The sequence below is a fragment of the Erigeron canadensis genome, chromosome 1 (genome assembly GCF_010389155.1).
Source record: "Erigeron canadensis isolate Cc75 chromosome 1, C_canadensis_v1, whole genome shotgun sequence".
Classification (NCBI taxonomy): Eukaryota; Viridiplantae; Streptophyta; class Magnoliopsida; order Asterales; family Asteraceae; genus Erigeron; species Erigeron canadensis.
The window spans coordinates 20959205-20977236 of NC_057761.1; the positions used below are offsets into that span (position 1 = coordinate 20959205).

At 34.2% G+C, this 18032-nt stretch overlaps 1 protein-coding gene across 1 annotated transcript; it reads right to left on the bottom strand.

Annotated features, from left to right (window-relative positions):
* Positions 1–2028: 2028 nt before the first annotated feature.
* LOC122601450 (putative 3,4-dihydroxy-2-butanone kinase) lies at positions 2029–17187 on the bottom strand. The gene is made up of 20 exons (XM_043774211.1): positions 16961–17187; positions 15748–15821; positions 15574–15637; positions 13341–13453; positions 13198–13245; positions 10454–10525; positions 10254–10343; positions 8940–9113; positions 8783–8866; positions 8426–8481; positions 7471–7601; positions 7106–7198; positions 6551–6615; positions 5592–5735; positions 5455–5498; positions 4043–4126; positions 3886–3959; positions 3684–3796; positions 3005–3100; positions 2029–2397 (listed from the first exon to the last, which is right to left on the bottom strand). Exons 1-20 carry the CDS (start codon positions 17001–17003, stop codon positions 2269–2271), a joined length of 1791 nt encoding a protein of 596 aa, XP_043630146.1. The 5' UTR covers positions 17004–17187; the 3' UTR covers positions 2029–2268.
* Between the last annotated feature and the right edge of the window lie 845 nt (positions 17188–18032).

Below are 18032 nucleotides of genomic sequence, written 5' to 3' on the forward strand. Positions count from 1 at the left end.
TATTTATCCCTCTTTTCCTTTGTTAATCATATGTGGAAAAGAACTTCGATGAGATAGGGCTTTATTTTTTCTCCTTTGATGTAGCTTTCTTTAATATCAGTTGTGGAGTCAGTGTTGTCTTCATAAATGGTCGTCGGGGTCTTCTAAATTGATTCTGAGGGCCGGCTTAATTTTTTTTATGGCTCTAGGAAACACTAATTTTGAGGGCTTTTTGAATGTTCTAAAAAAAACTTTCATACGTTATCCAAGTTGTCAAAAATAAGCTAAGAAAACTTGTAATTGGCGGAGTTAAAAAAAACGTTTCCTTTTACGGATGTCAGCATAGCAGACAAGCAGTAAACACGTTTGTCAAATCATCATCATCATCGACAAAAAAAAAAAAAACCCACCACTATAAATTTAGGGAGTTAGTTGGAGGCCTTAGGCTCTTCTCTAGCCCAACTATACTACTGGGCTGGCTCATGATTTCCATGAATTATTATTATTATATATACTATTTATTGATTACTTCATCGCGTATTGCTCTCATGTTTCTAATGGTGAGGTACAATTTATAAGTCCGCTTCTTTCCATCTTTTTTGAAATGCTAGGAGTACAAGAGTCAAAAGAGAATACATCACGGGGCTAAACATTAAAACTTTTCCATTTTTCCCAATCTACTTGGTACTTCTCAGATCTACTGGTTAACTAAAGGAAGCTAGTGTTCTTGATATCTTTAGAAGCATACTGAATCGAAGGCAACTTATTGGAGAAAACACGCTCATTACGACATTTCCAAATAACCCAGCAGTAAGTGGGACTATCAGACAAATGAGTTTCCTTTTCGGTGGATGTATCATTGCATGCTTGTAGATCTCGAAGAGTTCTCTGACATTTGAAGGCCTAGTGATCAGGAGATTGCACCAAGTAACGATGGAGTGCCATAGTGAGGATGCAAAGGAACAGTGGATGAAAAGATGATGAAAAGATGCTCCTCTGTTTCGTTGAATTGCAGACACAATGGGCAGGATGTGGACGCGATAGTAATGTTCCTTCTTTGTAGTTGATCAATGGTTGGCAATCTGTTCATCTCGATTCTCCACCCTAGGATGTTGACCTTAAGGGGTGCAAGCCGGTTCCAAGGAAAAAGCCACAGGTTCGGCCTGTGCATTGTGGAGAGGAGGTGATTTTTCATTGACTTAACCGAGTAGTTTCCCGAGCTATCCTTGTTCCATGTCCACGAGTCATTTTCATCACGTAGAGACACCTGTGAGATGCGGGTAAGTAATTCTTGAAACTGATGAATTTCAATGGCGTTCGAGGGAGGTCTCAGCCATGTCCACTCCCATTGTGAAAGTTGTTTTGAATAAATCCGGGAAGGTCACGTATTTTGAACTCACATATCTTCATCATGAAGATCATTGGCACCATGACAACATCATTCACCGTGTTTCTTGTCCTGTTTTTTCTCTGGCATCGATATCATTTCCATTTAGAAGTGACTTTTCGACAACCTTTTCAGTTTTTGCAACAGGACGAACACCCATTTGGCCCCTTCAATTCTATACATTTTGTCATAGTCTGCTGGTGTTAAACAGAACTTTATAGAGAGAATACCAAACCCATATGTACAACAATGGATCAATTCAGGTTATATTTTGATGTCAACGGATCAAAGTGACTGTTTCACTGTACAGTAACCATGTTTGATATTTAACCACTTAATTTCTTACATTAACATGAAACATGCTGCCCGTTTTAGTGGAAACAGACTGTTTCTCGTTTGCTTTTGTATACGCAAAAATAGAAATTATATCAACTGATAAAATCAATGTATTTAAAGGTTACAAAATCACTAACTTAATCCTCGTTAACAAATTTGGTCAAACAAAAGATTAATTACCATTACATGGTATTCCTTATAATAAAATTAGGTTGGGGTTTGATCCACAAATTCTCCTAACTTGATTTTATGTTAACATAAAAGCAATTGTTACCTTTTGTTTCAAAGATCTAATGCTAAGGACCAACTTTTGTAATGGTTTCAGATTTAAGGATGAACTTGAAGACTTGCATTAAAGTTTATGCAGTTTCAGACAATCAGTTGGTTACAAGTTTGATAAAAGATCAAGTTTAAGATGCACCATGTAATTCACTCTACAGAAATTGTATGTATATGTTTAAATGGCTCTCTCTCGGCTTTATGCAACACATAGCATAAGCGGATCTCCCTGTTGATTTGGTTGCTGTGCATAAATGGTCAACAAAATTGTACTCGGCTACAAATGGTTAGGGGCCAGATTTGGATTTGTCTTTTAAAGCAAGAGCAGCTGCACGGTACCATGAAGCTGCAGCCATGGCACCTGGATCAGGAACTGATGTAAGGATATCTGCAGAGACGTATGTTGAACGCCCAGCCTATAAAAAAGAAACCATAGGAAATTACAGTAAAAACAGTTGAAAACCAAATGCATCAACAAAACCTAGTAAAAATTGTAAGTGTGGAAATTTAAACTATTCTATTTATGAATGCATATATTTAATTTTAAGTATTACAATATAACTGGTAAATTTTAATAAATAACTTGACAGGAAACAGTGTGGAAGTAAAAATTATTAAGGCATCTAAACCTCTTAAACCATTCTATTTACAAAATTATATTACTATTAAACTATCATACTGAAAGTTATCAAGAGGATTATACTGAAAGTTGATACTCAGATTTAGTCTGAATGCATAACACATTGATTTTAAGATAACATAAACTTTAAAAGGGTAATTATGACATTAACATCAATATATGATGTTTTGGAGTTACAAGGGCATATATGAAATTCACTCACTAATATATGCAGACTTTTGCAAGGGTATGATGGTCATTTTTCCAACAGGCAACCAAAATGATACTTTTAAAGGTTTAGAAAAAAAATATACAGAAAAAATTGGCTTAAATTAGAACTTTTGAACATTGGATTTTAGTCATATTAGTCGTTATACAAAGTAAGAGAGAAGCTTTAAGGGTACCTGAGCCTCCATATGTTTAGTGGACTCTGCTCCTGCAATTGCCGCATCAGATGAGACAACAAAGGCATCGAAGGGATCATCCCCAATAGTCAACCTCTGTTTAAGGAACCAATATTGTGAGTATACACACACATATCGTTACAACTTTGCACATACCTAACCATTGTTAGAAAGGAATCCACAATACACATATTAACGTAATTGTATAGATAACTTATGTTCTGAAAGGCCAACATCATCATTAACTCAGCATAACAATAGAATGAGACATCAACACTAAAAGGTAATCTGCATCACATTATTGTTTGGTAATATAGGTAGGGCTAACAAGTCAAAACACGCTAGGGTAGATTCGGAAATTGCTTGCCAGGCAAAAGGATCTGCGTGGGTTGGAGCAGTCCATAAACACTTTTGAATCCTTTCTGAATGTTTGTAAATACTTAATGTGCTAAGATGATTACAGAATCTTTTATTACAAACAATATTAAGTGAGCAACTCATGAGAGATTGATAGACCTTACGCCCACTTGACTTTGGACCAAGCTAAACCAAATTCTTATTTAAATCCTTTCAATTTACCTGAATGACCCTACAGAGATTAAAAGGACCCAAATCGACCTTTACCATAAATAAATGGGTCAAGATTTCAACTCTAAAATATAGGTTCTGCCTATTTTACCTCTCTGAGAACTGTCTTAGCTGGAATAAGAGCATCCAACATGGTCCGATAACCTGCAGCAGCCCCACCATAAAGCATAACTGCATCAATTGCCCCTTCAAATGCATCAGCCCCTGGACAAATACTCTGACCATGTCAATAAAAGAATATCATGTTAAGAAACAAATATTCCAAATACATATATATCGACAAAAATTATCACATTGGAGTGGTGTAATGTCTGAGTTTTTATTTAGCTTTAACCGTGCATATGCTGCCTTGCAAAATATGTCATATCTGTTTCCAAAATCAACAAACAAAGATAAAACTTGTAAAACACAAAAAAGTATTTAAACAATTAGAAAGGGGATGTGTCATACAGGATTCCACTTGTTCCTCCCATGACTCTTCGGACAGATGAGCCTATCTCATTGATAGTTTCAGCAGCATCATTGAGGGGATAGCTACAAAACCGAAATTTGAAAAAAAAAAAGAACAGAAGAAACTGACATGAGCTAAGTCAGTCAAAGGTAACCTGATGCGAACAATGAAAGGCGTCCTAGAGTAAGCCTCGATAAGATTAAAAAACAAGTAGCATCAACACCAAGTGGGGTGAAAGTAGATGCATGAAAGTGCATAGGTGGCAAGTTTAACGCATTTATATATAAAGTGATAAGAACAAGTCAATTAAAGTTGCATATCATTGATTCCGGGTGAAACAGAAAAAAAGTATCCATGAAGAGAACGAGTGAAACCATTTATATATAAAGTGTTAAGAACAAGTCAATTAAAGTTGCATATCATTGATTCTGGGTGAAACAGAAACAAGTATCCATGAAGAGAACGAGTGAAGCAGAAAAAAAGAATTGGGAGAAAAAGTTATCTTCGGAGCATTCAAATGCTTAGGCCACCTATACCTTCTCATATTTATTTAAAAAGTTAAACAATACTATTTCACCTACTTATGATAGCTTTTAACCCATTAATTAATTGTCGTAGCTCGATACCTTGACAAAGAAAAGGTATCGGTAGGTCAAGTGACACTCACCTGTTTTGACCAAAAGTGAAGATAGTTCATTTTGACCCAGATATTAACCCGTTACCTAGGGATGAGCTCGGTACCAATACCGTACCGAAACCGAATTTACTGTAAAATGAAAACCGATACCGTACCGAATCCACTAAACCGGTACCGGTTTCGGTACTGAGTTTTTCGGTTCTATACCCATTAGGTACCGAATTTTCACATGTTTTTGACTATCATACGTAACAGTGATCCTCAATCACAATTGTGGCTATAATGTTAAAATAAACTTTTTCTAAGTTTGCTACTCCAAACGAGGATATCATGTATTAAAACATCTGCTTATTGAAAATAAACATGACCACAGCTATATATATATATATATATAGCTGCTATATGTACAGTCTATGTATATAACTATATTGTATACACTACATACAAACTCTACTTTCAGTACTAATTAATAATCCACTATATGTCTAGAACTATACAGTGTACACTACATGTTTGGAACAACCTCTACTTTCGGTACAAATAATCGGTTACACCGAACCGGTACCGAACCGATTGGTACCGAAACTGATTTTACCAAATCTCTAAAACCGATACCGATACTGAATCCCTATCGGTACCGATTTTCGGTACCGGTACCGGCACGGTACTGGTTCGGTTTTGGTATTTCGGTAATTTTACTCATCCCTGCCGTTACCCAACATTCCTGACCTGCTCATTTTGGTGACCCTCAAGCAAATTAAATAGAGAACGTACTATTTCTTTAGGTCTTCTTGAATAGCTATTGCGCCTCTAGACATCTGTATTATACATTACAAATATGCGATTGTGTGATTAGAAGTTACTAATGTGTATATATCCTCCAATATCAATCTGAATATACTTGGACTTACTGTTGATCCACAATCACCATCACCCACTTTGCTGTCCCAGTCATTTAAACTGTCCTTAAGATCAATAATCGCAAGTGTTGCTGCTTCTATAGCTACTTCCAGCGCACGGCCTTGTGGACTAAGCTGCTGTGGCCGACTCAATACCTTGAGAAACATAAGAGAACATACATTTTGGTACGGACATAAATGAAATAAAAAAGACTGCTAAAAGATCAAAATAATACAACAATTACAATATCATGCCTTAGACTAGAGGTTGAAAACAAACATGTTGGATAACGAATCAAATTCGGTGATATTATTATGTGGGTCAATGAAACTACTTCAGTCAACTTTTTAAGTCCCTAATTTCCTCTACCAGCTAAAAAGAAAAAAATTTGCATATGTGAGGTGATTTGTAGACAGCCAAGATTAAATTGATCTTGTACAATTCACTCTATTGCATGTGATTACAAACTATGTTAATAAAATAACAATATAGTTTCTTTTAGATAAAACCATATTCAGTACCTAAGCAAATGAATATAGGTTTAGCAACTTTTGACCGGTTTGACACATCTGATAGGGTTCATTTTGAGCTAAAATTTGACTTTAACCAGTTTGGCCTATTGCCAATCGAATAAAAACAAAACAAATGAGGGGGTCTAATGGGTATTTATATAAATCATTGAAACATTACCAGAACAACATAAGAGGTCATTTGACTCGATAGTTATTAACTTAGAAGATTACAGAGCAAAATCAGTACGAAAATATATTGGCATTTCAGCATTGCTATAGGCCACTTAAACAAGAAAGCAACACAAAGACACCATGCACTCCAATGAATGTAAACAAGACATATATAAAACTAAAAAAATCATAGAAAATAAAGGGAAAAAAATGTTGTAGATAAATAAATGTTATGAGAAATATATGTTATCATGTTAAAAAAACAAGAGGTATTTCTGATCAAAAACCTCATCACTCTTTGTCGTACGAGAAGGTGGAACTGGAACAGGAATCTTGGCAGGCGGGTGATCACCTACAAGTAACTAGAACTACTGAGTTTGGTGTACAGGTGTATATTTCAAATATAAATGTATAATAGCGAGTGGTGGAGTGGGAATTGGCTAACATGTCAAAACAAGTAAAAGAATTTTACCGCTGAATCAGGTCATGCAAGCGAGGCGCAACAAACAAGATGTCCAAATATAGTTACAAATAACTAGCATCAGATACTAACAAAAGAGTAATACTATTTCAACCACAAGTTTTTTTTTTTTTTTGAAGAGATCGACCCACAATATATTTGAGAGACGACCCATTTTCTATAGAACAAAATTTATTGATTTTCGTATAACTACCCATATGACCCATTAGGAATAAAACCCAACCCAAATATCAAGAGATGGACCCGTGAATATTTTATGCACCAAGTATATAGTTATATAGAAGATAACATTCACCAAGTAAAGCAATCAACACCGTGACACTAAAAGCAAGCAAAAATGTGAATGAACGGAATTACAAACCATCAACACCGACTGGCCAATGTGGAGCCTTTGTTGCAGCATCCAGGCGTTGCAAAACCGCTTGTTCTGCCTTCATTATAGTTATTGAAAACCCTGTAAGATACAGATTTTAAAGAAGTTTTTAATTTGGCGTCACAAAGGGTAGAAGTGTAGAACATAAACTTAACTTAATATCACAAAGTGTATATGAATCATATGATGTCTTAAATTTCTATAAAGATAAATAAAGTTCTGACAAAACGTGTTTTGGATCAAGCAAAGCCACCCCGGTCTGTTTCAATTGGCACCAATAAACTAAAAGTTACCCAAACAACCTGACTTGTGTATTTTGCCACCTCTACCAAGGGTCATGGAAATTAACAAACCTGCCATATCAAGAGAAGTCATAAATGACCCAGTATATACTCTAACAACAGCTAGTCCATGTTCAAGCTGTAAGATAGGGACAGCCTTCCCAGCAGCAATCATTAATTCCATCACAGGTGTTGCCCCTAATCTGAAATTTATTAAGCAAAAAGGTCAAATATTTTCAATTACCTGGACATCTGACACCAATGAGATATAGCAATAATATGAAATGATCCAATAAAATCAAGAATCCCCGCACAAACTTCATGAATCGTGAATTATGAACCGTGAAATCCAAATTGTGTATTAAGATAAACTTTTTTCTAAATTAATCAACAAAATCTACACCAAAGCACTTTGGGTAAGGACAAGAATGTCGTTTTACATATTATGCAATTTATCTAGGCAAGGATCTAAGAGAAAAAAAAAAGAAGATAAAAGGCATTACACACATGTATACACAATAAATTCAAATTTATACGCTTAGATATACAGAAACAATATTAATTAGCTAAAAATCTAACGTAAATGCTAAAGAAATGCATGTTACGATTTTGATTTGACTGTCTCTAGCAAATTACACATAATTCACATAGTTTGCTGCCTATGCTCCTGAGTTTCAAATAACAAACAGTATTATTTGGACTATCATGTTATATCTTCAAAGGAAGCATAAAACCATGTATTATGCATACCGGTCATCGCAAGAGTAATCCGAATAATACAGCCTAAGAAGATCTTATGATATATTTATAATATTCTTGACCTAAATGATTTGTTTCAGCAAACACCATGCAGAAACCCTAAGTAAGAAAAAAATTAATTTACCAGATATATGAAAATTTTAGTTGCTTCCTAATCATCAAAATACACATCATATGCATCTACATAACTTCTGACATCCCTTAAAATGTGAAGATTGTAAATCTATGGTAGGATAACACTTGTAAAAGATAAAAAAAGATCACATACCCATTAATCATGAGTACAACACGGCTTCCACGTTTAATTGGTACATACTTGGTTTCCTGTGATAATAGAGGAATTGTGACAAAAGTTGAAAATTGCCAATAGTGTATGCTTAATGCATAAAACCTTCCAAGACATTTTATTCTAAACATTAGATTACTACTAAAAGGATTATAACTTCTGCAGATCATATTTGAGTATTTGAGATCAAGTATTTTAGAAAATGTAAAAACTTTAGGGAGAAAGTACTTTGGGTAAGCCTAACACAATTTGACCAGTCACCCATTCCACCCATTTTGCCATTAAAAAAGAATACTCGATTATAACCACTGGAACAATATTTGCTTGGTCGTGACGTACTTCTGACAGTATTCGATTCAGCACATGCGATACCACTAAATCCACAGGTTGGATGTCTGCTACAACAGCACCAGCTTCTCCATGCTGAAACAAATGCAACGTAATTAAAAAACCTAACACCACCAATCTATGAAGTATGTAAGAAAATCATACTTACTATTCCAAGACCAAGTTCCATTTTTCCCGGGCCTAAACGGTCTGATTTAGGCTGACCAGGAAGTGTGCAAACTGACAGAGCAACACCCATTGTACCAACAATTTCACATGCATGCCTTGCTTCAGCAGCAACGTCAGAAAGAGAAAGACCAGAAGCTGCTGCTGCTCCTGCAATCTGAATTTCTCAAGAAATATAAATAAAGAAGTATATAAGAAGCAAAATAATCCTAAATAAATGTAAGTGCTGTTTGATCCCGCCACAAAAACAAACTAATTCACGAAAGGATGGATACAAGAGATGAGGAGGTGATTAAACAGTTATTTGAAGTCATATGCAAAGCAGCATTAATAGCACAAAGAAGTATTTTGCAACAAAATGCAGTACGAAAAAACATTTATACCATTATCGACAATGTAAAAGAGAAAAACAAGCGATGCCATATTTGCCTAGATGATAGACAGAATTAGAACTTCTTATATATGTCACTATGTTGGTCATAGCAAAGAGAATTTAGGCTTAGTAGAGGAACCCAGAATCAGAAACTACCTACAAACACACGCTCCTAGAGTTAACAAAACAGATGGTTCGTGTAATGCATCGAACTAATTCAGCTATGGATGTATCATAAACTGAGAGCTGAGGTGATTCATAGAAACTAAATAGCAGTTGTTTGAAAGCAATTCACAAAGCAGCCTCTATGGACTATGGCCCATGCCCCATGGTAATCAATTTGAAGCATAATGCAATATGAAAAAAGTGATTCCATTATATCATCTTAAAGAATGTAGAGGAAAAGAACAAGACATCATATTTGTCTGGGTGACTGGCCATAAAACTTCCCATATAAATGACAATGTTAGTTAAGCAAAGAGCATGCTATATTTGAAGTATAGAAGAACCTTGCAGCAGAGAGTAGATACATGCACACACATACTAGAGTCAAAACAATAGATGGTTTGGTAATGCATCAACATGTTCAAATCAATTACTCACTAACAATACACCCAAAACGACTTTAGACCCATCTGTTTCATTTTTCCTCATAACCTCTTACCAATTGGACACTCAAAGTTTCCACCGCTAACACATAGATATGCACTTGGTATCCCAAACGAAAAGGTATGAACGCAAAACGACAACTGAATAATGATAAAGAATGAAGTTTATAACTTAAGCACAAACCACAGAGAGTAAACATATTCACCAATGTACACGTTCTCAGTCAGCATCCATGTTTTGGTATATAAACAAAATATCATTTATTTATCTTTTTATGTACTTGCAATATAGATTATAGGATCAATGAGAATAAACCTTATGAACGAGAATGGTTCCAGCCAATCCTCTTCTCCCAGATATGCCTCGTGGGGGTGGCAAAGCACAATCATCTCCAACAATTACCATCTACAGCACATGCTTTTAAATGTATCAAGATAACGTGTTTTAATACTACTAATCGACCTTATAAGAATGGCAGCACAATTCAAAAATGCATGTCGAAGATATGCACTGACCTCTACTTTGTAACCTTCAGATTTAGCTTCCTCGGCTGCTAATCCAAAATTTAATCTGTCCCCAGTGTAGTTCTGTAAATCAGGTATCAGTGTCCTCTTTCATGAAATGAAAAGTGCATACAAGTATCTCTCAATGCTTGATATTTCTTATATTTACAATGATGAATATACACTTCCATATAGGGGTAGGAATCGAGCCGAGTTGTTTGCGAGCTGCTCGAGCTCGAACTCGTTTAAACCGAGTTCGAGTTAAACTATATCGAGTTCGAGTCAAACCCGAACCAATAAAGCAAGCTCGATTAGTTAGACGAGCCGAGCTTTAAAATAAAAATTTGGGCTCGGCTCGCTCAAAAGATCGTTTACTTTTTCGATCTGAACGAGATTTACGAGCTACTCGACTAATCGAGCTACTCGAGCCTTGCTATACATGGTTAAAAATATCACTTATATGTTACTAAGGAGACTTGAACCCATGACCTCCAAGTTTAAAGTTTAATGGAAGGCACTCTAACCACTAAGAACAACCATCTTTTTATTATTATCTTTGCATATATTTTATATAAAGGATCAAAACATTAATCTTTAACCATTACTATCCATTTCGCTTATGTATTACTTAAATAAAAAAAAATTGAACCTTAATACTTTAAAAGTGTATCAAACTTAATATTTTTCCAATTTATTTTAATTTCCAAGTAATGTGATATTTGTCACTTGCTCTTAACATATTATTTTGATAACTAATACATATTCTTTAAAAAAATGCAGATATAATATGTTTTATCTAAATTTTTTTTATATATATTTAACACAATATCATATTATTCATTTTAATTTTTACGAGATCAATAACTTATTTAAGGATAAATGCAAAAATACAAATTTTCATCATATTACCATGAATAAAAAAGATCTATCAAAATTATGATTGGTAAATATATATATATATATATATATGCCTGTGTATAGAGTTAAATTTTCCAAAGGTTGACCTATAATGATAACATATTATTACATGTATGTTATGAATAACTTTATTTCAATAGTTATCATTTTAATCGATCATTTTTTCATATTAATGTGATCAAAGTTTCGATTATACAAGAATAAGGATCGATAAATGTTTAATGGTAACATAATTGATAACTTAACTAATACATATTAGGCATCCTTTAGTACTAAAACGAAAATGAATATCATATAGTTGATTTTGTCCAAGGTTCTTTTTACAAGGATAACATATAACTATATGTATAAAGTAACTTACTTTATTTCAATATTGGTCGTTTTAATAGATTGTTTATATTCATAGTAATGTGATCAAAGTTCTTAGTATACACACGAATGAAGATCGATAAATGTTTAATGATAACATGTACCGTTCTATAACACGAGCTAATCGAGCTCGAGCTCCTAAATATGGAAATGAAACTCGAACTAAGTTAATTCTACAAGTATTCAAATAACTATACGAGCTTCGAGCTCGAGCTCGAACACTAATGAGTCGAGTCGAGCTCAATTTTGAAAAATTATACAAGCTCGAACTCGAGCTCGATTCGAGTAATAATTAAACAAACAAGCCTAAATATTCTGAAGCTCGACTCGACTCGGCTCGTTACCACCCCTACTTCCATATAACTACAATGATGAATATCAAAGTTGCTAACTAAATGGTATCCTCTTGAATAAGAGGAAAAAAAAATCCACAATTGACTATCATCTAAACTTAGTGTGACAAATAAAGAGCATAAGCTGATGCATTTGGATTCAGGTGGCAACACTGGCAGGTTGGTCAGGTCCAAGCGAGTAACTATTGTTCCAGGTTTAATTAGATTGTGTAGATCTAAATCGCTTTTTTGTGGCATATTTTTAAATACATATACTACAATGATGAATATCAAAATTGCTAACTAAATGGTATCCTCTTGAATAAGAGACAGAAAAATCCACATTTGACTATCATCTAAACTTGGTGTGATAAGTAACTAGCATAAGCTGATGCATTTGGATTCAGATGACAACATTGGCAGGTTGGTCAGGTCCAAGTAAGTAACTATTGTTCCGGGTTCAATTAGTTTGTGTTGATTTAAAACGCTTTTTGTGGCATATTTTTAAATGCATATACTACAATCACGATATCAAAGTTGCTAACTAAATGGTATCCTCTTGAATAAGAGACAGAAAAAAACAAAAAATCCACATTTGACTATCATCTAAACTTAGTGTGATAAGTAACGAGCATAAACTGATGCATTTGGATTCAGGTGGCAACACTGGCAGGTTGGTCAGGTCCTAGCGAGTAACTATTGTTCCAGGTTCAATTAGGTGGTGTTGATCTAAAATGCTTTTTGTGGCATATTTTTAAATACATACAGTATATAAACAGGTAGAGTGTCCTGATTGGATAACTATATAATTTCAATAGTATTATACTTTCTTCTAACAAAGTAATTTAGGAGGCGTTAGCATTCAGGATACACTTTGGGCAACTTTTGACACATCCGACCATTTCTATTTTTTCGTTAACTTTCAGAGACACAGATATTAGCTTTTAAGATGCCTTTAAAGTTGCCAGCTTCAGTCATGTGCTTAATGAACTTAGCTTTCCTAAGAGCACATCACCAAGAGTTGAAACTAGCTCGACAGGTAGGTGTTGACCCATTCATGAATACATGGGTCAAAATTACTACCTCTGGTATAAGTTTAAATGAAAACATTAGTTAGGCATCAGAAAGTTACAGCACCTTGACAATTAGGAGGCATCCCATTGGCCCGGTCACAGCTCGTATACCCTATAGTTGGATAACATTAGTTGCAATTTTAAAATAAAGAACAAAAAGAGAACCACTTGTATAAATTCCAGTTCATCTAATTTGAAGGCCAATACAGCAAGGATTGAAGCGACAGGCGGTGAGGTAAAAACATCGCCACAAATAGCTGCTGTCAGCATCCCGTCCCCTACAAATCCAGCATGTGCAGGTTCATGCCCACTCCCACCTCCTGTACAAGTAAAGAACAGTCAACATATTAGTTGATGATAAAGACTCCAACAGTAATAGTCAACAGAAACCAGGTAGATTTATAGTGCACAAAGATCAATAAAGCGATCACATAGATAAATTTAGACGCATTGACAATGTAAAACTTATGTGCTAGATCTAACTAGCCATATACAAAGGAATTACCTTAAATTTAAAAGGACTCCATGGGATGTGTAGCCTCCTTCTAAGAACTTTTGGCCTTTTCCTATCTTAATAATATTATTCCTATTCGTGGCAAGATGGGTGGCTCTGGAGGTTTGGCTAGCAGGTCATAGAGAGTGCAGGTTGCCAGAGTATACCCCAAAAAGAAGGGCTCCGCATAGTTGCGTAGCTTCATGCTCCGATCTTTAGGCGTTTTCCTATTTTAATAACAACATTCCTAGAGGTGACAAGATGGGCGTTGGTTCTGGCACTTTGGCTAACAGATCATAACAAGCACAAGTTGAAACGGTAACTTCTTATTACTGGTTGAAATGGGTCGGGTTAGGTAGACTTACAAGCACCGTTTGTCAATTGTATCTTCGAATTATATAATTATATAGCCTAGGAGGGTTACACACTAAAGTGTATCTTCAGTGACTTTCAACCTATTTAACTCGCTTGAGTTACACCTTCCCTTTAAAGCTGATTTGTTTATTTGATCATAAGAAATTCATCAGTAAAACTAAAAAAGGATCAAATTCCATCGCCAATCATACCTTTCACAGGTCTTGGTTGCCTATGCATAGGCACACCACCAAAAACTACTCACTCCATCTAGGTATAACTTCGGTGATCTGCTTTTTTAAGAAACCAATACTTTATTAGGATTTAGAAACCAATATATATGCTCCTTGATTTGTTTTTATTCCTTCTCATCCTGGTTCTTTTCTCTATAGGTTAATGTGTTAATTCATTATTGGTAAACTCCACTGATAGGTTCTTTTACCGTCGTTTTCTTCAGTTTTTAATAAGCTTACAAAAGCAATATACATTCACTTTTGTAAATTTCACAGCTTTATATCTGCTTTCCCAAGTTTAAATTACAAACCAACTCCATGACAAACATATTGTTGGTTGACTGCACGGTCTTTCTGGTTTTTTTTTTTTCCTTTTACATATAACAATACTCAACCTTTTCTAATTGATTTGAGCTGGTAAACTGAGAGTGACCATTACACAGTTTTAGCGAAATTACAAATTCACATAGCAGCACTAAAGTGGTACATGATGATTATCTGCTCCCTAGTTCCATTTTACCCCTCGAGCATATGATTCACTTCTTTCTAGTCTAATCTATATTTGGTATCCATACGACTATAGTTGATCTCCCAATTCATTTAAGTAAATTGATATTTGAGCTATATGCAAATTTATTAAATATTGAACTCTTGTGCTGAAAGTAATAACTGAACATTAAAAGGAAAACATTTATTAATGTTTAACAATCGCCTCTTAAAATCTTGTATTCGCTACATAGCATCTACATGATTAAAACAATATAGTTTGTATATCTGAAGTTCTGCATTCCATCGCCTATGGAGAAAGTGAAAGAGACTTGTAAACTTTACAAAGATCTTTCAAATATAGCACAAGTTGCAAGTTTGGAGAATACACTACACACAAGTGACTACCAACACATTGTTGTGCAGACAAATGTCAAAACTGAATTTGCAGCCTAGCATCACAAAATAAAGGACCTGCAGTTTCCAGGATAAGAAGGTGTTTGCGTTAGCATTTTAAGGGGTAATAGCTTAGTAGCACTATCTTAAAACTATTAAGCTCCTCAAAGGTGTTATGAATAGGCTTTCCTTAAAGAGTTAATCAATTGTTTTTTTGGAAAAAAAAAAAAAGGGGGGGGGGGGGGGGGGGGGGGGGGGGGGGTTCATGAGACTTTTACGTAATCCATATGCTACTAAGCATAAACTCACCCAGAGTCCCAAACACCCCTAAAAAAACATGCCAAGGACCACAACCAAATAACAGAAGAAATATACACGTAAAAAAGACTATCTAGATGCACAACTCCCAAAATTTATACAAAGGTAAAGAACGTCAACGGGAGAATGTAATGCCATCATGTAGTGAAATAGTGGGTACCTGATATAACTGCAACCTTGTCATATGTTGAACCTGTAACATCTGCACGTATGACAACTTTAACCTGTATTCATTTACAACAAATTTATAATAGAACAATTTAGAAATGATTTCATTTAAAACCAGTTTCTGTGGTGATATCACAATATAAGAAATTGTAAACAGAAATTAAACCTCTGGAAATCCATCCAGATACTGCAACCCAGGATAAGTTTCTACAAGTCCCTCGATGAACTCCGTCACCACATCTGCAACAAGTACCAACAAAATATCAACCTTATAATCAATAAAGCATGAAGGATTAAGAATGAGATGTTTAAAAAAAAAATAAGAGAAGTTCAGGAAAAACAAACTAAAGGTTTTGATTCATTATATCATAAATCCATTTATAAGACAACATATACAAATTTGAAGCAACGTAATTAAGATGAGGCAGTGGAACCCTCGTCTAAACCGAAAGGTGTATCTTGTCACAAAGGCACTCAAATCTTTTCTTTACAAGTCCACACACTTTTGTCATTTCAAATAGAGTTAAGTGCGCAAAATGGATAGATGCATACAAAATTCTTGTCAATCTTTATAACATATAGCAAAACTGGTAAAAAAAAAAAAAGGAAGTCTGTTGGCAAGATTTTAGAGAAGTTACTTCTTACATTTGTGGTGTAAATGATATGGTAGGAAAATGGTTTGAGAATTTAATACCAACAATCAAGGAAAACTAGAAGCTATGGTAAAGACACTATTATATCACTCACTTTTCTTAGGTCTTTAGCCTTTCGTATTCTTAGTTTGAGGAACTTTTATGTGATCTTAATCGATAACACTCTCACCAAATTAACAATTTTACAATATCATGCTTCATATTCTGGATTCTATAAGCTCCTCCCATAATTCTATTCAATACATGATTGTTTTTGTATAACTAACACGCTTGACGTGGTTCCCAAAAGGTCAAATATAATCATAACGCCACCACACGCTCGTAAGTCATAATATACATTTTTACTAGTCTCCTCGTCTAAAGTTGAAGACATAAACTTACTTCTATGGCCGTTTTTACGAAAAAGGTTCGATATCAGTAATCATCAACAGAAACTATCGATAACAATAAACTCCTAGATAGAATCACCTATTACCTTACTCCATACATTTCGATCAACGGTGATATATAAGATGTCGTAAGTATATCTCGAATAGTTTCGCCTATGTATATGATCATTTTTGCCGCATAACTTATTTAATATTTAAATAGAAACAATAATAAATTGTTCAATCATCTAAATTAAATAGGATCAAAGGTTCAGAAAGGAAAAAAAAGAAGCAAAATACATATATACATACAGATATATTATGATTATGATATATATATATAGTAGAAGAAAATTACCGTTAGGGTTGTTAATGAGTTTTTTACTGTCGAAGGAAGCCATTGAAAGACAGTTTTTTCGGAGGAATTTGAAGAAAGTGAAATCAGTAGTCAGCAGTAGAGCTGCATTAAGCTTATATAAGCCGATTGATTGATAAATAGAGAATTTTTTGAAATGAAGAAGAACCCTAAAATAAGAATAGCTGGGAGGTGTTTGTTAGAGTGCGAAGTTGGTGTTCATACGTGTGTGTGGTGTGGACTGCTCGACTGTCGAATTTTTATATCACTGGTCCCTTGGCTTATTGGTACCTACCAAACGGTCCAATCTTGATCCTTTTCATATTTTATCCATATTGCATAAATTAGTACTAACAATTTTGCATTTAGATTATAAAAGGGAAAATATATGACTTTACCTATTTTAGGTATTGTCATGTTAAAAATAGTTACAAATTAAATTTTTAAATTTGATAAATATATATAATTCTATCTGAATTTTACATAATCTCTTCTGAAATACACATGTTTTACTTAAAATGAGTATTGTATGTTTTACGATATATTAATTTTGAATATAATCGTTACGTGGCATAATCCAATTTGGATAGTTCCCTCTTTTATAAACCGGAATTTAGAGTGTAGGTTTAATAAATTCTAAGAGATAAATGGAAATGGATATTCTTTTGTTAACAAAATTACATTACTAATGATTATCCAAAATAAAAAAATAAAAAAACAACTTTCAATTTTTATCCTTTACTTTAGTTTAAATTCAACATTTTTGACTTGATAAGTCTTATACTTGATTTTTACAATGGTAAATTCACGCAAAGTTACTACTTTATGCAAATATTCCTTAGTTAAGTTTAAATTAGAAATATAATACTTTTTAAATATTAAGAGCTATATATACAATAATACGGCTTTAGTCCGTAACTTCTCGAAATTACTAAGACGTTCAGAAAATTTGGCAACCAACATTTTAGTCAAATCTACAAATGGGCTTTAATATGAATCGTTAAATCAGATCACATGTAAAACAAGTGTGGACGCACGAGTTTTTATACAATTAGCTTAAAAACAAAACATAAAT

Bases quoted from the DNA above. Each gene is read 5' to 3' on its own strand.
- LOC122601450 (XM_043774211.1), bottom strand. From the start codon at position 17,003: ATGGCTTCCTTCGACAGTAAAAAACTCATTAACAACCCTAACG. The intron at 10,526-13,197 runs GTGCTGTAACTT...CCTGATTTACAG, and splicing joins GATGCCTCCTAATTGTCAAG to AACTACACTGGGGACAGATT. The intron at 3,960-4,042 runs GTATGACACATC...TTTTGGAAACAG, and splicing joins GGAGGAACAAGTGGAATCCT to ATATGACATATTTTGCAAGG.